Source organism: Cyanistes caeruleus, chromosome 24 (assembly GCF_971803275.1).
Source record: "Cyanistes caeruleus chromosome 24, bCyaCae1.hap1.1, whole genome shotgun sequence".
Lineage (NCBI taxonomy): Eukaryota > Metazoa > Chordata > Aves > Passeriformes > Paridae > Cyanistes > Cyanistes caeruleus.
This window is the reverse complement of record NC_141724.1, coordinates 2,630,099-2,650,000: the sequence shown is the minus strand read 5'-3', so window position 1 is coordinate 2,650,000 and position 19,902 is coordinate 2,630,099. Positions and strand designations below refer to the sequence as shown.

At 58.4% G+C, this 19,902-nt stretch overlaps 2 protein-coding genes and 1 long non-coding RNA gene across 5 annotated transcripts in view; 2 read left to right on the top strand and 1 right to left on the bottom strand.

Annotated features, from left to right (window-relative positions):
* The window catches only part of FRS3 (fibroblast growth factor receptor substrate 3), a 12,267-nt gene extending 3,090 nt beyond the window's left edge, over window positions 1-9,177 (bottom strand). For both annotated transcript variants that reach the window (XM_086861871.1, XM_086861870.1), the window contains exons 1-6: window positions 9,078-9,177; window positions 5,855-5,981; window positions 5,584-5,672; window positions 4,530-4,716; window positions 1,211-1,372; window positions 588-739 (exon numbers count right to left, since the gene is read on the bottom strand). In XM_086861871.1, the coding sequence (XP_086717997.1) occupies window positions 588-739; window positions 1,211-1,372; window positions 4,530-4,716; window positions 5,584-5,649 (567 nt within the window). In that variant the 5' untranslated portion in view covers window positions 5,650-5,672; window positions 5,855-5,981; window positions 9,078-9,177. The remainder of the gene's footprint in view (window positions 1-587; window positions 740-1,210; window positions 1,373-4,529; window positions 4,717-5,583; window positions 5,673-5,854; window positions 5,982-9,077) is intronic.
* LOC147649410 (uncharacterized) lies at window positions 2,461-3,359 on the top strand. The gene is made up of 2 exons (XR_015279013.1): window positions 2,461-2,601; window positions 3,216-3,359. It is a non-coding gene; the product is annotated as an uncharacterized LOC147649410 (long non-coding RNA).
* Window positions 9,178-12,322: 3,145 nt separating the features above from the next.
* Window positions 12,323-19,839, top strand: PRICKLE4 (prickle planar cell polarity protein 4). 2 transcript variants are annotated; one of them, XM_086861666.1, is made up of 8 exons: window positions 12,323-12,590; window positions 16,252-16,404; window positions 16,530-16,622; window positions 17,101-17,238; window positions 17,318-17,518; window positions 17,819-18,005; window positions 18,095-18,370; window positions 18,903-19,839. In XM_086861666.1, exons 2-8 carry the CDS (start codon window positions 16,255-16,257, stop codon window positions 19,373-19,375), a joined length of 1,518 nt encoding a protein of 505 aa, XP_086717792.1. In that variant the 5' UTR covers window positions 12,323-12,590; window positions 16,252-16,254; the 3' UTR covers window positions 19,376-19,839. The 2 variants fall into 2 exon arrangements, with proteins under 2 accessions (XP_086717792.1, XP_086717791.1); XM_086861665.1 differs by having other exon boundaries at window positions 12,536-12,642.
* The last annotated feature ends 63 nt before the right edge of the window (window positions 19,840-19,902 follow it).

The following is a 19,902-nucleotide window of genomic DNA, read 5'->3' as shown; positions in this document are numbered from 1 at the left end:
CATGGATGGACAGCAGCAGGAATCTCCTCATGGAAAGGGCAGCCAGGCTTTGGAAGGGGCTGCCCAGGGGGGTTTGGAGTCCCCATCCCTGGAGGTGTCACCTGGAGGTGGCACTCAGGGCTCAGGGTGGGGATTAGACACAGCTTGGGTTTAATCTTCTCCATCCCCAGTGATTCTGGGGTTCTGTGTCACGTCTCACAAACTGTCTCCTCGAGGGGCTCACAGCTGATCCCACAACCCTCACACCTGCCCAGCCTGCCCTGGGGGTGGCTCAGACCAGCTGGGTTTTGTAGGAAAAATCTAAAAATTCTACAACTGCGAGCAAAGAGCTGAACCTCAAAACCAAAAAGGGTCTGAATTCAGGGGTTGTGTGACAGCTGACAGATAACTGCCACCCAACACCAGTGGGTTGAACATAGGACTCAGATTTTTTGGACAGAACACCAGTTCTAGTGAAGTGTCAAAGAGCAGGAGCCTCCAGAAGCAAAATGAAAGAGAATAAAAAGAGTGACAAGGTGTGAGGATCCCCTGAGCTTTGAGTGAGGGAAACCCAGAATTGCACCCAGCGGAGTTTAGGATGGGTTTACCTGCTCCTCAGGCCCCAGGAGGGGGTGGGTAGAGTCTTCCCCCACAGAGGAATGCCTCAGGCTGCTCACTGAGGGGTGCCGGGCTGCAGAGAAGGACAGGGATTCTCCAGGGAAGCTGTGGAATCCATTGGGAAGTCCAGTGTAGCCCAGACCTGTGAGGGAATCAAGGCAGAGAAGCATTAAATCGGTACAAAATAGAATTATTACACTTTGAGAGTGAGCTGGGCTCTTCTGGACACCCTGGAAAGTAAAACCAGCCTGTCCAGGGCCATCCCAGAGCTGGAGCACACACACAGGGGCCAGGCCCTCCTCTAAATCAAAGGAATTCCTCAGGGAGACAGGAATTGAGCCATTCCAGATGTGGCTTCCTGCAGAAACCACCTGACCCTCACAAATACTGCTCAGGAGAGGCCACTTGGCAGTGCTGGCCTGGACAAATGCAGCTGAGGGGTGACAGCCCTGACTGCTTGAAGGGCTTTTCATGTTTTCCTCAGAAACCCAATCCCACGCTGGGGCCTTAAAACAGGAGCAGCCACGGGATCCAGGGGCAGTTTGATGGGACCCCCCTGTCACCCCCAGCCACGTGTCCCCTGTCCTGTCCCCACACTCTGATGGGCTCGTACTGGTGGGGCGCTGGGGGCTGCGGGCTCGCTCCCGATCCGAGGGCTGGCTGTTCCTGGTGATCACCACCGGCTCCTCCACCACGTTGATGCTGTTGCATTGCATCAGGTCCTGCAGCAGGTTGAAGATCTCCTCTGCTCGGGAGCACTTGAAGGCAAAAATTCCTGCCAGGGACAGAGAGGAGGGTCAGAACAGAGAGGAAGTGATCCTGCTTTAAAAATATGTGTTATTCCCACTTCTAAATGAATTCTGATCTCTTCTGCTGTTGTTTAACACCATCAAGCCACAGGAGAAAAAGCAACAACCCTGTGGATTATTTGGGAAATAACAGCAGAAATCATGGAATACAGAATGGTTTGGGTAGGAAGAGACCTCAAAGATCAGCCAGTTCCACTGCCAGCCTGCCACAAGCCCAGAGCTCCACACAGCCTGGCTTTAAACCCCCTCAGCGCTGGAATCTCACAGCACACGGGTGTGGAGGGCCAGGGGAACTGCTCACCTCTCCTGTCTGAACTCCCCTGGCACCCACTCCATCCTTTTCCAGGGGAAAATCCAGGCAGTGACTCCTTAAAGCTGGACTGGGCCCTGTGCACGGGAGGGAGGGACAGGAACGTCACGTTTTTAAAAATCTCTGGGATTGAAGAGTCTCTCCCCAAAGGAGCAGCCCAGCCCAGGAGCCAATCCCAGGCTGGCACACGCACACACCAAACCATGGCAACAGGAACAGCCTGGCAACAAGGGCTGCTCCCAAAGATCCACGTTTTCCACCTTCTGGCAAAAAAAAAAACATAGCTGGATCTGCCTTGCATTAGGTGGGGAGCAGCATCAGCAAGGAGGGCTCCAGGTGAAATTAATGAGCAGGATAAAATCCTGCAAGGAAGGGAGAAAACAAAACATCATCCCTCTCATTTCTGCTTAAAGAGTGCCTGATAAAAATTCTGCAGGGTGTGAGAGCTCTGCTTCATCCCCTTTGCCTGGACCTGAACAGAACCAAACCACGCAGAGGGCAGAATTTTTATCTCTGGATTAAATTGTCACCACTGATCCTCACCCTGCAAAAGGCAAAGCAGAAACCCAAGGACAAATTCCCTGATAGGAGTGGAAAACCCCATTAAAATAAATATTAAAGAGCAGCAGATGCCAGAGCAGATTCACACAGACCCTGAGCACTCAGGGGAGTCCTTTTGGAGTTTACAAACACATTAACAGAATGAGGAAACAACTTTTTTTTTTTTTTTTTTTTCTCTCCCAGGAGATGCAGATGCCAAGGAAATGTTCAGCTCTTTTTGAAAGCAACAGACTGGTGGAGGAACCAAGAGGCACCATTGTAAAACTCATTCCTCTGTTCCCAGACTATTCCCAGTGCTGCTGGTGACTTGGCATCAGCTCCTGGGTGAGTCACTTCCCTCTCCGTGCTCACAACATCAGGGAAACGTGGGATTCCTTTTCCTCTGTCACAAAGTGCTGCCAGACCCAAAATTGGAGCTCTGGGTAGAACCAACGTGGGGGAAAAGCACTGAGGAAAACAAAACTCAAAACTCAAACAAAAGCTGCTCTGTGGAATAAATAACCCTAAATTATGGGGAAAGGTGCAGGTGCTGCTTTATCCTGAGTTGAAAGATGCTTTAAAAAGTCCTGCAAATGCTTTTAAGCTCCTGAGGAAGGCCCAGCAAACCCTCCTGCCCCAACTGGGGCACCAAAGCACAGAGTAACAACCCAAAGATGCTTCCTCAGTATCCCCAGGAGCACCAGCAGGGCAAGGCCATCAGATTTATGCCAAATTTAACACTTTTAACACAGAGCATCCCCCGTGTGCGCACAAAGACGGGTTCCCAGCACCAGGAATTCGGGAAGACACAAGGATCAGCTGCCTTTGGGTGATGCCTTAAATTTGAGCTTTCATATTTTCCAAACTCTGAACTGCACTGGGATGTAACTCTGAACTGCACATAAAGTGTCAGCAAGTTCTCTTCACAGGGCACTCAAACAAAACAATCTTTTTTCCAGCCCCAGAACCGAGGGCACCGTTGCAGCTTCAGGCCCAAAAAGTACAAATTGCAAATGGATGGAGCAGCCTGGGAGGATGGGACTTCATAACCTGAAGCTGTAATTGGATAATTAAATTAATTAAATGGGCCACAACTTATAAAAGTGTGAAAACTCGTTATCCAGGGTCTGTCTTGTGTGGAGCCACGGCCGGGCTCTTGTAGTGCCTAAGGTGTATCCTTGGAAGGGCTTTTGATTTTAATACTATTTAGTATTATTTTATTTATTTTTAATATAATAATATTATTTTATTTATTTTTAATTTTAAAAGTTTAAAATTTTATTTTATTAATATTATCATTAATTTTTCATTATTTTAATAAACTCTGACTTGATTCCTTTAACTCTGTCCAGCCTCTGTTCTAGGGAGCCTCCCAAGGTGTCACGGGGAGAGAAAACTCAGCATTGCTGCCCCAGGGATCCCCCCAGGCACTGATCCTGCCCCAGGGATCCCCCAACACTGACCCTGCCCCAGAGATCCCCAGGGATCCCCCAACACTGACCCTGCCCCAGGGATACCCAGGGATCCCCAGAAATCCCCCAACACTGACCCTGCCCCAGGGATCCCCAGAGATCCCCAGGGATCCCCCAACACTGACCCTGCCCCAGAGATCCCCAGGGATCCCCCAACACTGACCCTGCCCCAGGGATCCCCAGAAATCCCCAGGGATCCCCCAACACTGACCCTGCCCCAGAGATCCCCAGAGATCCCCCAACACTGACCCTGCCCCAGGGATCCCCAGAGATCCCCAGAGATCCCCAGGGATCCCCCAACACTGACCCTGCCCCAGGGATCCCCAGAGATCCCCAGGGATCCCCCAACACTGACCCTGCCCCAGGGATCCCCCAACACTGACCCTGCCCCAGAGATCCCCAGGGATCCCCAGGGATCCCCAGAGATCCCCTGAAACACTGACCCTGCCCCAGGGGTCCCCCCCAGGCACTGACCCTGCCCCAGGGATCCCCAGAGATCCCCAGAAATCCCCCGACACTGACCCTGCCCCAGGGATCCCCAGAGATCCCCAGGGATCCCCCCAGGCACTGACCATGCCCCAGGGATCCCCAGAGATCCCCAGGGATCCCCCAACACTGACCCTGCCCCAGGGATCCCCCAACACTGACCCTGCCCCAGGGATCCCCAGGGATCCCCAGAGATCCCCTGAAACACTGACCCTGCCCCAGGGATCCCCAGAGATCCCCAGGGATCCCCCAACACTGACCCTGCCCCAGGGATCCCCAGAGATCCCCAGAGATCCCCAGGGATCCGACACTGACCCTGGCCGGTGTGGCAGCGGCGGCCGCTCTCGAAGGAGAAGAGGTTGGAGTCGAAGCCGTAGCGGCGCAGGCACAGGTAGGGCCACCTGACGGCGTCGCGCTTGTGCGTGTGCAGGATGAGCTCCCTCTGCGTCAGCTCCATCACCCCCGAGCCCAGCTCGTGCCCCTCATCGTCCACGTTGGTCACCTGCAGGGGACACAGCGGGAAAGTCAGAGCCACGGCTCGGCTGGGGCTGCGAAAGAGCTCCGGGAGCAGCCAGTTCAAATCTCTGCTTTCACTGCCAGGTGGACACTGAGGGGTGGGGAAATCACTGGGCAATTCCAAGGCCTGAACGTGTTTTCCATGAGGAAATTCCTCCTGATTTCCAGCCTAAACCTCCTCTGGTGCAGCTGTTCTCTCTCATCCTGTCCCTGTTCCCTGGGGTAAGATCCCAGATCATCCCCTGGTTGTCCCCTCCTGTCAGGGAGTTGTGGAATCAGAAGATCCCTCCTGAGGCTCCTTCCCCAGCTCCCTCAGCACTCTCCAGTCCCTTCCTCAGCTCCATTCCCTTCCCTGGACACGCTCCAGCCTCAAAATGTCTCCCTTGCCCAGAGCTGGACTGGGACCTCCAGGTGCCCCCGAGCAGTGCCCAGCCCAGCCACCAAGCTGGGCAATTCCATGGATTCCCCTCCATTTCCTGCTGCCTTTTCCCAGCTGAGAGCAGGGATTCATGGCTGGCAGGAGCTGTCAGCCCTGGAGCCCACGAGCTTGGCAGCTCAGCTGCTGTGGCTGAGCCCTGGCCCTGGAACACAGCCCTGAGCAATAAAAGGTTTTTCTCTCCAGTCCCCCATTTCCTTGCATTTCCCAAGCAGAGGCAATTTAGCAGCAAATACAAACACATTCACAGCAGGAGTTTCTTAAGGAAAGGGGGAATAAAACCCCACCAAACCAGAAGTGATGAATTTGCAAATGCTCTGGAGGGATGTTTGTGTGCAGGGACAGAAGTCTGCTCTCGCCTTGTGCAGTCAGAGCTGTCCCAGGCCCTCTGATGGGGTTGGAAGGGCAAGAATTTACCTTGAATTTGGTGGGATGGTTGTCTGGGATGCTGTCTGTGCACAGACAGCTGCAGCAGCTCCCCATGACGCCAGGCAGAGAGGCAATCCCTGGGGACAGGACGCAAATTGGGGCACAGTCAGATTTCCAGGCAACTCTGCCACCCTCTCCCAGCATCTCCAGCTCTGCCCTCCCCCATCCCAGTGGGTTTGGAGCTCCAAGTCTTTGCTCTGTTCCTTGATTAACGGAAAGCTCTAAGTGTAACACTAATTAAAACCAACAGGTTTCTTACCATTAGGCAGTTGTTGGATTTGTGGAGGAGTGAGAAGGAATTCCCACTGCAGTCCCTCTATCTCCCTCGGGACTTCATGGCAAGCAGGCTTCACCTAAAACATGAGGGGAACACTCCCATCTTCCACCTGGCGAGGAGAACACAATTAAAAAATTATAAAAGCAGAAAAAATTAGAAAGCAGGGGGTGGGGAGAGTGACTGAACATCCCTTCAGACATCCCAAGGAAAACGGGTGCATATTGTGTTTAATTAATTACATTTATATCAATGCAGGAAACTCTGCACAACAACAAAAAATACACAGCTGAAAATAAATATAAAAAAAAAATAAAAAATAAGAGAGATTTTATTTCCTGGCTTTGAGATCCTACAGAGGAGTGGGCCTTGCCAGGGTGAAGAAAATAAAAGTGAGCAGCCAGGGGTGGTGAGGCAGCTGCTGCTGAGGAATGTGAAGGTGCCTTCAGTGCAGGGAAGGTCCTTCGGGGTCACAGAACCAGCAGCTGCTCTGCTTTGGAGTAGAAGCAAAAAAAAAAAAGGCCAGAAAACACAAAAACTCTGATATCTGACCCAGAAAACACAAAAAATTCTGATATCTGACCCAGTCAGTGCGAGGATCAGACAGGCAGGAGTTGCACACAGTAGGAGTGAGAAATACTCCTGGATTTTTTAAATTAATAATAGTAGTGAGAGATGTGAAGTTCTGCCATCCCAGATGGGAACTTGGGCAGGTGACAGGGGATGATGCCAGGTGTGCCCTGAGAGCAGCTCAGTGTCTCCACCTGATCCACCAGGACCCAGAGCCTGGCAGCAGGGCAGTAAATGGCAATTTGGGAACCTCTTTCCATTGGGAACCTCTTTCCACTGGGAACCTCTTTCCACTGGGAACCTCTTTCTATTTGGAACCTCTTTCCACTGGAAACCTCTTTCCATTGGGAACCTCTTTCTATTTGGAACCTCTTCCCCCTGGGAACCTCTTTCCATTGGAAACCTCTTTCCACTGGAAATCTCTTTCCACTGGGAACCTCTTTCCATTTGGAACCACTTTTCATTGGGAATCTTTTTTTATTGAGAGCCTCTTTCCATTGGGAATCTTCTTCCATCGGAAGCCACTTTCCATTGGGAGCCTCTTTCCATAGGGAATCTCTTCCCATTGGGAACCTTTTTCCATTGGGAGCTTCTTCTCATTGGGAATCTCTTTCCATTGGAGGCCTCTTTCCACTGGGAACCTCCTTCCACTGGAAACCCTTTTCCATTGGGATTCTCCTTCCATTGGGACCCTTTTTCCATTGGGAGCCTCTCCCTTTGCCATGCCAGAATCCACCTCCCCCCTCCTCCAAGTTAAACCAGGGATTGTGGAGTGGCAGAGCTGCCCTGGGCCCCCTTCCAGTGTGGAGGGAGGGGGAAGAGCCCCACTTGAGCTGCCAAAGGGTCCCACTCCATTTTTACATCAAAACAGCTCATAAATCACCTCCCACCGCACTCTGTGCCGTCACTTTGGCCCTTGGAGAATTCCCCACCACGCCCCAACCCTGCCAAGAGCCCGGGAGAGGAAAGTTTCCTTCTGTGCAAGCTGAGAACAAACAAAGCCGGTGCCAGCTGCCCTCCTGCACACACCTGCCAGCCCTGCAGCACCACCAGCCCTTCCCTGTGCCACCCCACACCCTGCCCCTGCCAGCCTGCTTCTTTCCTAGGCCAGCATGGATTTATTCCCCTCCCAGGCTTTGGTCAATAATTCAGCACAGATCCTGCTCCATGTGATCTGTGTCCTCTGTGGCTGTGCTCTCCCACCGCAGCCATTCCCTCGGGAATAACAGCTGGGAGAAAACATTCTGCCTTTGCCTCCTCATTATTCCTGTTTCCCTCCACCCCCATCTACGAGGGGTCAGCCTGAAGTGCTGTGGCTTATCAAGGACAGCTTTTACAGTGAGAACTGAGCAAATGAACTAAAAAACCACCACCTGAATGCTCCCTCAGCGCTTCCCACTGCTCCTCGCTGGTGAATATTTCATCAGCATCCCTTTCACACAGACGCTGAGATTCCTGAGTCTCCAGGCTCCTGCTCTGCACTTCCAGCTCACCTTCCCACACCTGTTTGCCAGTTCAGAGCCCAGCCAGTCACTAAAACCACCCCAACAGCCCAGCACGGCTCCCCACAGCAGGACTGGGTCCCTCCTAAGGCCACCTCCTAATCCCATTCCTGCCATGGACAGGGAAAATTTCCACTATCCCAGACTCCCAGGATCCCAAACTAAACCCTCCTCAGCCCTGCCTGGACCAGGCTCTCCCGAATTCCCAGCCTGCAGAAGCCCCTCGTGCCTTCACCCTCCTGCCAGCCCTTCTCTTAAACTCAGAGCTGGAGAAGAGGATCCCCCCCAATCCCAAAGGATCAGGGCACCCCGACACCCCCCGCACAGGGACACATGGACACCTGGTGTGGAAAAGCACCTGGTCCCACATCAAGCCCTCCAGGACACGCAGGGACAGACCCAACACATCCTCCCAGGAAAAGGAGGGAGCAGGGGGGCAGCTCCGGGGGCAGGAGGGGCAAGGAGAAGGGGCTGGAGGAACGAGAAGAGGGATGGGGGATTCAGGAGGGGGCTGCAGGGAGGAAGAAGGGGATGGACAGAGGAGGAAAGGGATGGAAGGATGAAGAAGGGGATGCAGGGATGGGGAAGGGGATGCAGGGATGGGGAAGGGGATGCAGGGGTGGGGAAAGGATGGGGCTGCAAGGATGAGGAGGATGGGGCTGCAGCGACATGGAAGGGGATGGAGGGATGAGGAAGAGGATGGAAGGAGGAGGAAGGGGATGAAGGGATGAGGAAGGGGATGAAGGGATGAGGAAGGGGATGGAGGGATGAGGAAGGGGATGGAGGGATGAGGAAGGGGATGAAGGGATGAGGAAGGGGATGGAGGGATGAGGAAGGGGATGGAGGGAGGAGGAAGGGGATGGAGGGATGAAGAAGGGGATGAAGGGATGAGGAAGGGGATGGAGGGAGGAGGAAGGGGATGGAGGGATGAGGAAGGGGATGGAGGGATGAGGAAGGGGATGGAGGGATGAGGACGGGCCTGCAGAGCCCGTGGGAACGAGGGGCCTGAGGAAGGGGCGAGTCCCGGGGGGTACCGGGGAATTGGCTGCGAGGAGCGGCCGGGGGAGCCCGGGGAGGGCACGAGAGGAGGGGACAGGGGGCGATGCCGCGGCCCCGCTCCAAGCGCGGCTCGGTACCTGAGGCGCTCCCGGCTCCGCCGTCCGGGAGCTGCGGCCCGGGGCTCCCGGCCCGGCCCTTCCCGGAGCCCGAAGCGTGTCGGAGCCCCCGGCCCGGCCCTTCCCTGGGACCGGAGCGTGTCGGGGCCCCCGGCCCGGCCCTGCCCCTGCCCCTGCCCGGCCCGGCGGGTCCGGGGGTCCCCGGTCGGGCCCGGAGCGATCGGGGCCGGGCCGGGCCCGCCGGAGCAGCGACACCGCGCGAGCGCCGCGGGGCCGCCAGGGGGCGCCAGGGGGGCGCGGCACCGCCGGGGGGCGGGGCACGGGGGCGGGGCCTCACGGTGGGCGTGGCTTGGGTGGGCGTGGTCGGGCTAAGGGGTTTGGACGGGAGGGGTTTGGGGGGGTCACTGGGAGGGTTTGGGGGGGGTCACTGGGAGGGTTTGGGGGTCTGAGGCAGGAGAGAGCACTTCGGGGGTTTGGAGGTCTGAGGCAGGAGAGGGCTCATTGGGGGGTTTGGGGGTCTGAGGCAGGAGAGGGCACTTCGGGGGTTTGGAGGTCTGAGGCAGGAGAGGGCTCATTGGGGGGTTTGGGGGTCTGAGGCAGGAGAGGGCACTTCGGGGGTTTGGGGGTCTGAGGCAGGAGAGGGCTCATTTGGGGGTCAGTGCACGGGGATTTGGGGGTCTGGGTTTGGGGGATGCTCAAGGGAGATCAGTGGAGGGGAACTGGGGAGGGGTCTGGGGAAGGAGAGGGGCTGGGGGTCGGTGGAAGGGGATTTGGGGTCGGGGGAATGGTCGTGGAGGATCAGTGGAGGGGAACTGGGGAGGGGTCTGGGGAAGGAGAGGGGCTGGGGGTCGGTGCAGGAGGATTTGAGGGATCCGGGCTGGAGGGTCGCTCAAGGAAAGGTCAGTGAAGGGGGATTTTGCAGGGTCCGGGTTGGAAGGATGCCCTCGGGGGTGAGTGAAGGGGGATTTGAGAGGGGTCTGGAATAGAGGGAGACTTTAGGGGCGCATCGGGGGCTCTGGGGAAGGAGGGGGTTCGGGGGGCTGAAGCAGTCACAGCGTCCCCATGCACGGCCCGGTCCCAGCAGCCCCAGAGCACTAAAGCAGTGCCGGGGTCCCGCTGCACCCCCAGAACATCTCGGGGGGCTCCTGGCTGCCCGTGCCCAGGCTGTGCCGGGTCCCGACTGAGCCCAGAACGCCGCATTTGACCCGGCATGGGGCACAGCTCGGGGACAGTTTACCCGAGCCGCAGATTTTACAATTTCCAATTTCCATTCCTCAGTTTTCCACCCTCAGCCACGGCTCCGAGGTGGAGCTGCCGGACATCAGCCCTGCTTTCGGGGGGACGGGAGCTGCGGCTCCTCACCCCAGCACGGAGCCAGCGAGCCGTGTCCTGCCCTCCGCGGGGACACCGCGGGGACACCGCGGGGACACCGCGCTGCTCGGGGCTGTTGCCATGGAGCAGTGGCTGATGTCACCTCGGGAAAGCTGCGAGTGACCCCTCTGTCCCCGAGCAGGACTTTGCCCAGGAATCCTTCTGGCGAGGGATGGATGGAGGAGCGTGGGGGGAGCAGGGGACGAGGGGGGGTCCTGTCACCACCCGCGGGGACAAAGTCCAAAGCAGCAGGCGGGCCGAGATAAAGCTGCAGGGACCAAGCTCCCGGCAGTGGAATAACAGCGTGGGGACATCCGTGACACCAAAGGGACCCTGGGCAGTGACAGCCCCGGTGGGACAGCCCTGGTGGGACCCCCGAGCAGGAGGGAGGGACAGCACCAAAGTGTGGAGGTGCCCACCCCTCCTCCTCTTCCTCCTGCTTTTCCCCCTGCTCAGGGGATTTTGCAGAGGATCCTCGAATGGTTTGGCTCGGAAGGGACTTTGAAAATCCCATTCCTGCTATGGACAGGGAAAATTTCCACTATCCCAGGTTGCTCCAAGCACCCAGGCTACCTAAAAACAGAGGCCAGAAAAAATGAAGGGAATAAATGGCAGTTCTATTGACTGAAGGGCCTCCAGGTACATTTTGGGCAGACAAAGCCTCTCCCAGGGGTGACATTCAAAAATGGACCACAGCTCACAGGTTGTCACACTTTTATAAGTTTGGTTTATTTGAATATTGGGGGTTCATCTTCCAATTCCAGCTTCAGGAAATGAAGTCATTTACCCCAAGTTTGCTCCCTCCACCTCACTTTTGTTTCCATCTCTCAGGGCCTGAGGCAGGGAGGTGTCCTTGATCCCCAGGCCTGGAGAGGAATTGTTGTGTCTGACCAAAATGGGAAAGCAGCAGCTGACACTGTGTGTGGAACTTAAGAGTTCTACACTGAAGAACTGCAGGACTACGAATGTATGAAAAATAGAAAATCTAAAATCCTAAGGCTTCACAAGCCCTGTCCAACCTGGCCTTGGACATTTCCAGGGATGGAGCAACCAGTTCCATAAAGCAGCACAATAACCTGTGCCCCAACACCGCCCTGCACGGCCTCGCCCAGCGGTGCCACGGGCTTGTCACGGAGCCTGCCACCTCCTCTGCCAAATCACCATCCCTGTGCGTTTTGGCTGCACTCCCGACCCTCATCCCAGAACCTACACGAGCCATCTGCACCCCTCGGGGCTCCCAAAAGCTCCCGGGACCACACAGGTGGCAGAGATCCAGCCGGGTCCTGGCAGATTTAGGGGTTTTTGGGGATGCTGTGTCCCTTCTCATCCCCAAAGTCACATCAGCGGGCAGGAAAATTTTACAGCGTGGTGAGAAGTGCACAGAAACACAACCATGACGCTGTGCCTCGCGTCAGGCTCTGATAAATTTTCTCCTGACTCCTGCCCGGGTGGAATTGCTGCAGCCAGAGCCGGTCTGGAATGGCTTGGAGGAGCCTCGTCAGGTGTTCAGGGCTTGTGGAAACTAGGACATCCTGACTTGCCGCTGGCTAACTCCTTTGTGAGAGCCCAGCCTAAGTTTCTCCACCTCTAAATTGGGGTGTAATGACACTTCCCCCTCTTTCATGAAGCTTCAACTCTTTCTGATCTCGGCAGGGAAATAAATCATCGCGCGGGATCATAAAAGTCATCAAACGGCAACCTGGGGTGAACCGAGCCGCAGATGGAGGGAAGGGCGCGGGCGCTCGGAAAATGAGAGGTAGGAGCGAGCCAGATGTCATCGGCAGCTCTTTCCCCTGTAGGGTTAATGTCCCCCCCCTTCCCCTCCCTGCCTGCCCTGGAATTCCAGCCATTGGCTGGCTCCCGAGGTTTAGGCTAAAAAGCCTCTAATTAGGACCCCGGCTGCCGCGGAGCCAGTGCCTGGGCAGGCAGGGGGGGAAAAAAGAGAGGAAAAGAAAAAAAAACCCAACAACAAAAAAAAAAGCCAACGTTTCCCTGACCGAGCTTGGATGTTTTCCTTTCGCTTTGCAAAGTTTTCCCAGCGCAGGCTCCATTCCCTCGCGTCCTCCGGAGCAGGGCGGGACAGCGGCGGCCGGCGCGGGGCTGGAGCGGGCGGCCGAGCCCGGGGCGGCGGAACGCGGGGCCCGGAGCGCCGGGAAAGGGCAGGTACGTGCGGCTGGAAGGGACTCCGGGCTCGGCTCTCCGTGGGGAGATGGAGGTGAGATTGAGATTGAGAGGAGGGGGCAGCGAGCTGCTGCGAGGGGAAGGGGACGGGAGCGAGGTGGAGCAGAGGGATTTTGGCTGTTTGGAGATTTTCTGGGGGGGATTGCGGGGATAATATCGCTGCCCCCGCGGTCTTTGTTGTCGGGTAAATGTCCCCTGAGAGCAGGAGGTGCCGCCTGTTCCATCGTGCCAGGCTCTGCCAGCCCGCAGCGGGCAGGTGCTCCGGGGCCGGGGCTGCTTCCCCCATCCCTGCTCCCCTGGCATCGGCCGGGAATGGGATCTTTCGGGATTGGGGATGGAGCTGGGCCCCTCCAAACGTGCTGAAATCTGGTGGCCACAGGGAGGGGTGGGGTGAGGGGTTTTCACCCCGGTGGCCGCGGGGAGAGGAGGGGTCGCGGATCTTTATCCCGGTGGCTGCAGCGAGAGGAGGGGCGGGGGTCTCGGTCCGTAGCTGCGGATGCACGAATGGGTGAGCCAGGGTGGGTTAATGGGTTACTGCTCCCTGCCGTGCCTGCGGGATGGAGGGAAAACACAGCAGGAAAAGCCATTTGCGGCACTGGCACATCCCCTGGTGAGCCAACAGAACGCTCCCCTCCGGTGCTGCGCGGCAGAGCAGGATGCTGAGACCCTCCCCCATCATTTGGGGGGCAACAAAAGCCTTTTTTAAAGCCAGGGCCACGACGCTGCTGTGCCCAGCAGTGGCACCAAGGGCTGCTCCACCTGGTGCCACCCCAGGTCCAAAAGGCACCGTGGGCTCCTGGGTGAGACCGGCTCCAGGTCGGGCAGGACCTGCTGCTCCGGCTCTCCTTGCCAGACCTCAGCTTATCTCGCCCCAAAAGATGCATCTTTACTGTTCTGCATCTTTATTGCTCCGCATCTTTATTCCGCTCTCCTCCAGCGCAGCTGTGTTGATGGGAGCTGAAGCAAAAACAGGTTATCCCGTGGGTGAGGCCAGCGTGGAGCTGCGCCTCTGGGAGCTGCCGGCGCTGCCGGGTGCTTTGAGGGGCTTTTTGGAGATGTTGTGTTTCCTGGGGACTCTGTGGAAGCCAAGCTGAGGCAGGGATGAGGCTCCCTGGCCGTGCTGGGAACAGGGAGCCCGTGCTGAATTCCGAGCGGGCTGGGGTGGCTGGGCTCCAAGTTAATGTGTGACCTTGGCAGCAGAGGGCTGGGAGCCCACACAGACTCCCACAGCCAGCTGGAGACAGGGGCTGCTCCCGGGGAGCCAAATCAGATTAGTATTCCCAGGAATTTCAGCCTCTTGTACTCGGGGAGCTGCCACAGCTTCCGATCCTTTGGAGAGCAAGAGGAGCTTGGGCAAACGCGTCCGGAGGAGCTCGCACAGGCAGGACAAGAGGATTTCCAGCCAAGGCAAATGACAGCCAGTGCCACCCAGCCTGCCCCACTGGTCTGTCACACGTCCCTTCTCGGGACTCTCTGGCTGCTCCCCCAAAGTGCCAGCACGGTGCCACCTCCCCTGGCGCCCGCTTTGGGGCAGGCTGGGAGCATCCCTGTATCCCTTGGCAGCCCAGCGGGGCAGGGCAGCCAGGGAGTGCCCGGGGACAGCCAGGGAGGGCAGGAAGGAAGAGGGGACAGGGCCGGGGAGCAGAGGAGCCAGACCTGTTGGGGCTGCCTGGCTCTTTAGCATGGGAGGCGCGTACCTCTGTCACCGTCTGGGGCTAATTACAGGGACTTGTTTACAGCCCAGACGGCTGCCAGCCAGCGTAATCACATCAAACTGGGCTGGGTTGGGCTCTCCAGCACATCCCTGTGCGTTCACAGCGGCCGGGAGCCCTGCCCGAGCCGCTGTCCCCCAGTGTCACCCCACCTCAGGGATATGGGGGTCCCTGTGCCTCAGTGGGCTGGGGCCAGGCTGGCACTGCCAGCCCCGCTGAGCCCCCAGAGCATCGGAGGGGTTTAATTAGCAGCAAAATTCCAAGAGATTACACAAATGCAGCTTGGAGGCTTAATGAGGCAAGCACAGCCCGGGAATGGCACCCACCTCCCAAAGCGGGGACACCTCTCCCAAAGCGGGCAGCAGCAGAGACACGAGGGTCCCCCTCAGCATCCCCAGGGTCTCTCACAACCCTGCTCCTCCTGGAGAGCCAAAGCTGTTTCCTGCTCCCTCACCCGAGCCAGCAAGGCCAGGGCTCTTTTTGGGCAGCAAATACGCAGTTAAACCAGATTATTTCATCCCTATCGCAGAGCACAGCTTTGAACAACACCCTACAACCAGCCCTGCATCCCCCAGGCTGCCCCAGGCTTCCAGACCCCAAATGCCAGGAAAAAGCCAGCAGGCCTTTTGTTTTATCTTCTCTGATTAGCCATTCTGCAGCGTTAATCATTGACCCGGCAGCAGGGCAGGGAAACCTGAGCTGCCCCTGCTGATCCCATCTGCTCCCGGCTCCAGAGCTGCCCCCTTCGGGTGCCACAGCACCCCGAGGTGCTGCTCAGGAAGGGCACTGGGGTGTTTGGTGGCAGCAGTGGGGACACCGGGATGTCCCTGACAGGGGGGACACACCAGCACCGTCCCAGTGTGGAGCAGGGAACGGGTCCTTGTGGTGGCAGAGGTGCAGGAGGACCAACATTTCATGGCCTGGGGGTTCTCACCCCTCACCCCCGAGATCATTTTATGCAAGGAACATTTTCCACAGGGGTTGACCTGTCCATGGTGGGCGTTGCAGGGGTGAATCCCTGGTCACAGCCCCGTGATTTCCCTCCACGAGGAGCAGCAGTTCGGTCCCAGCCCACCCTGGCTGCCCATGCCAGGGCAGGAAACGTGGGCTGAGGGCGTCAGGCTCTGGGCTGGCATCCAGGGAACCCCAGGAGCCACCACATCAGCATCTCGCCTTTGTTTTGGGAAGCCAGGGCAGGAAGGAAGCGCGGTGGAAAGGAGGGGACGGCACCGGATGGGTTTCCACTGCGTAACCCCGAGCCAGGCGTGCGGTGTGGGCTGGGACAGCCGGGCAGGAACAGCCCTGGGCAGAACAATGGCAGCCCCAGGGGAAGGAATTATTTCCCACTGAATTGGGCTCAACCTCAGTCTGTTCCCACTCAGGGATGGGCAACTAGACCTGGGATTAGGTGTGCCAGCTGGGGGAAAGCTTCTGCTGTGGGTGTTGCTGTTTTCCAAAAACTGTTCCAGCTTGAGCTTGGGCACTTGGGGTCTTCTCTACTTGGCTTCATCCCCATCTCCATCCTCATCCCCATCCCCATCCCCATCCCTATCCCATCCCATCCCCATCCCCATCCCCATCCCATCCCCATCCCCATCCCCATCCCCATCCCCATCCCATCCCCATCCCCATCCCCATCCCATCCCCATCCCCATCCCATCCCCATCTCCTCATTGTGGGTTTGCTGTAACCCCCAAAGAGAAAGGAGCCCCCCCCAAAATCCCTTGTATTCCTGCAGTGGTTCAGCTGAAGCTCTGGAGGTCGTGGTGGTTTGGAGCATCATCCCATCATCCCATCTGGACGTGCCCCAAGGTCGCTCCAAGGGATGAGGAGCTGCTTGTCCTGCTGCCACGTGGGCACAGGACACGTATCCAGGGACGGACCCCTGCTCCCTGCCTCGTGTCTGACCACCTCTGGCTCTCTGTCCCCAGCTCATGTCCCTGCCGAGCCCTGCATGGCCCCAGCAGGACGAGCCCTCCCCCTGCGGCACCACCACCGGTCTCCCCCCGGCCTCGTCCGACAGCGACTCCGGCTGTGCCCTGGAAGAGTATCTGGAACCTTCCGCGGAGCCCGCGCCCCCCGAGGTGGGCAGCTCCCGGCTCTCCCCCAGCCACACCAGAGCACCCCGTTTCTCAGGGTTAAACACACATTTTAGCAGCTTTGAGCTAAACACAGTTTAATCTCCCTCTGAAATTGTGTTTTTCCCAAGGTGCTGCCGTGTTTCGGGCCCCAGCCTGGCTCTCCCTCTGACAGGACCCGCAGCAGAGCCCTCCTGCAGCAGCTGCCTCCTCAGGACTGCGATGTAAGACCCCCTTTTTTGGGTGCTGCTCCCCTCCCCAGGCTCACCTGATGCTTTTTGGGACTACTTAAAAACAGAGGCCAGACAAAATGAAGGGAATAAATGGCAGTTCTATTTATTGAAGGGCCTCCAGGTACATTTTGGGCAGACAAAGCCTCTCCCAGGGGCTGCACACAAAAATGGACCACAGCTCACAGGTTTCCACACTTTTTAAAGTTTGGTCTATTGGCATGTTGGGGGTTGATTTTTTGATTCCAGCTGCAGGTAATGAAGTCATTCACCCCAGGTTTGCTCCCCACTTTTGTTTCCATCTCTGGAGGCCTGAGACAGCGACTCCAGGCCTGGAGAGAAATTGTGTCTGAGCAAAATGAAAAAAGCTGACCCTGTGTGTGGAGTTTAGAGTTATCCACTGAACAACTGCAAGACTTAAACATTTTCTAAAATAGAACAGCTAAAATCCCCTGCCCGCGGTGCCCCACAGGAGCGGTACTGCCCCGACCTCGCCGAGGAGGAGCGGCGGCAGCTCCGAGCCTTCAGCGCCCGCCGCAGGCAGGAGGCTCTGGGCCAGGGCCTGGCGTGTCCCGTGCCAGCTCCCTGCCACGGCTGTCCCTGCAGGAAGGTGAGCTGTCCCCTCCAGTGCCCATTCCCGGCCCCAAAAGCCAGCCCAGCCCCAAACCCGCCATCCCTCTGCCTTGCAGTGCGGCCGGAGGCTGAACAAAGGGGACCCGGGCATTTCAGCGGCTCGCCTGGGGGACCAGTTCTGGCACCCGTCCTGCTTCTCCTGCCACTTCTGCCACCAGCAGCTGGTGGATCTCATCTACTTCCAGCAGGATGGGAGGATCTACTGCGGCCGGCACCACGCCGAGCTCTTCCGACCTCGCTGTGCCTCCTGTGACCAGGTGGGTGCTGACCAGGTGGGTGCTGGCCGGGTGGGTGCTGGCTGGGTGGGTGCTGGCCAGGTGGGTGCTGACCAGGTGGGTGCTGGCCAGGTGGGTGCTGGCCAGGGGCAGGCTTTGAGCTCCCTGAGGCTGTTAAACACCCCCGAGCTCAGCTGGGGGCTCCAAATCCATCAGAACCACCGATGGGCCGGAGGAATATTCCTTCCTGAGCCTCGCAGAGAGCCCCACGGGCTGGCAGCTCCTCCTCACTCCTCAGCACAGCGAAGCACCGCGGGTTCTGAGGCTGTTTTCCCATTCCAGCTGATCTTCATGGAGGAGTGCATCGAGGCCGAGGGCCGGCGCTGGCACCTGGAGCATTTCTGCTGCCTGGAGTGTGACGAGCCCCTGCGTGGGCAGCGCTATGTGATGAGGAGCGGCCGGCCCTGCTGCCGGGGCTGCTTCGAGAGCCTCTTTGCCGAGCCGTGCCAGGCCTGCGGGGACCCCATCGGTACGGCCGCGACCCCCGGGAGCTCCCCTGGCCGCCGAGCCTTCCGAGGATGGATTTTGGCACTGCCCTCACCTGTGGTTGCCCCGCAGGTGCTGAGAGCGAGGAGGTCACACACCAGGGGCTGCACTGGCACGCCCGGGCCACCTGCTTCTGCTGCAGCCTGTGCCGAAAGCCACTGCGGGGACAGCCCCTGACCTGCCACCGCGGCCGCCTCTTCTGCTCCGACACCTGCAGCCACGGCCAGGGCGCCTCTTCCACCACCTCCGACTCCTCCGACTCAGCTTTCGCCTCCGCTCCATCCCCTGACTCCACACCCCTGTCCCGCTCGGCTGCGGGGGGCTGCAGGCAGCAGGGGGAAGGGGCTGGTAGGGTCCTACTGCCATGGGCTGGGACGGGAGTGGGAGCAAATCCAGGCTCTGCCCAGACCCTGGGGACTTCATTGGGAATGTCACACGGTGGGAAGTGGGGATAAACCCCCAGACCCTGGGGACTTCATTGGGAATGTCACACGGTGGGAAGTGGGGATAAACCCCCAGACCCTGGGGACTTCATTGGGAATGTCACACGGTGGGAAGTGGGGATAAACCCCCAGACCCTGGGGACTTCATTGGGAATGTCACACGGTGGGAAGTGGGGATAAACCCCCAGACCCTGGGGACTTCATTGGGAATGTCACACGGTGGGAAGTGGGGATAAACCCCCAGACCCTGGGGACTTCATTGGGAATGTCACACGGTGGGAAGTGGGGATAAACCCCCAGCCCACCTCCCACGGTGGGAGCTGGAGGTGGCTCAGTGCCACCCCATTGTGTCCTGAGACAAGCCTTGCTGTGGGAGGGCTGTGGGAGGGCAGGTTCAGCTTCTCCTTCCTCCCTTACACCCATTTCCCCTCTTCCAGAGGCGTTTTCAGATCAGGCCCCAGTGCACCCTGCGTTCAGGAGCCCCGAGGATCTCGGAGCAGCCGCACGGGAGCGGAGCAGCGATGCTGCCAAGGAGCACCCAGGGATGCTGGGACCCCCAGCTGGCCACCCCTTGGCCCCCCAGTCCAGCCCAGAGCGGCCCAACGAGCCTGGAGCCTTGGGCCAGCCGCCTTTGGGGGGCCCCGACACCCGAACAGCCACAGGCAATGGAAACCCACGCTTCCAAGCTGGCACCTCCCCTCCCCGACACAGCCCCCGGGCAGAGGATGGCACGGAGGAGGAGGAGGAGGACTCCTGGTGTCCCACCTGCTCCTCATCTTCGGACTCGGACTCAGAAGAGGAGGGTTTCTTTTTTGGGAAGCCCATCCCCAAGCCTGGGATGAATTCCCTGGGCAGGGAGCCCCCAGGGAGGGGCAGGGGCAGGACGGCCAAGCACTGCAGCGTGTCCTAACAGCGGGGTCCGGGCTCCCCGAGTGGCACTGCCAGGTCCTGCCAGGTCCTGCCACAGCCTCAACACGTTCCGTGTGTCCTGGACGCGGCCCAAGGCTGGTGGGAGAAGCTGCTGGGATCTTTTCCCCCCGGCGGCTGTTGGCAGAGCAGAGCCTGCAATTCCTGCCAGCCTCTCCCGCAATTAGGAACAGGTAAAGCAGGAAGGGAGCGGGGCCGGCGGCCGGGCCGGGGCTCCAGCGCCTCCGACAAGGCGGCAGCTCCAGGGAGAGCGGCCGGAACTCCAGACAAGGGCAGCTGCCTGCATCACCCACTGCTGGGTGGGATCCTTCCCTGGACTCCTCTGTGCCCCACTGCCACCTGCTCTCCATCCCTGGTGGCACCGCTGCCACCGCGGGGAGGGGACCTGGGGCACAGCTCTGCTGCTGCCGATGACGAAGCTCCAATAAAGTTTGGCTGAAATCTGAACGCAGGGTCTGCCCTGTTCCTTCCCAGCCCATTGTGACACTGACAATGTCACCGGGGCAGGGA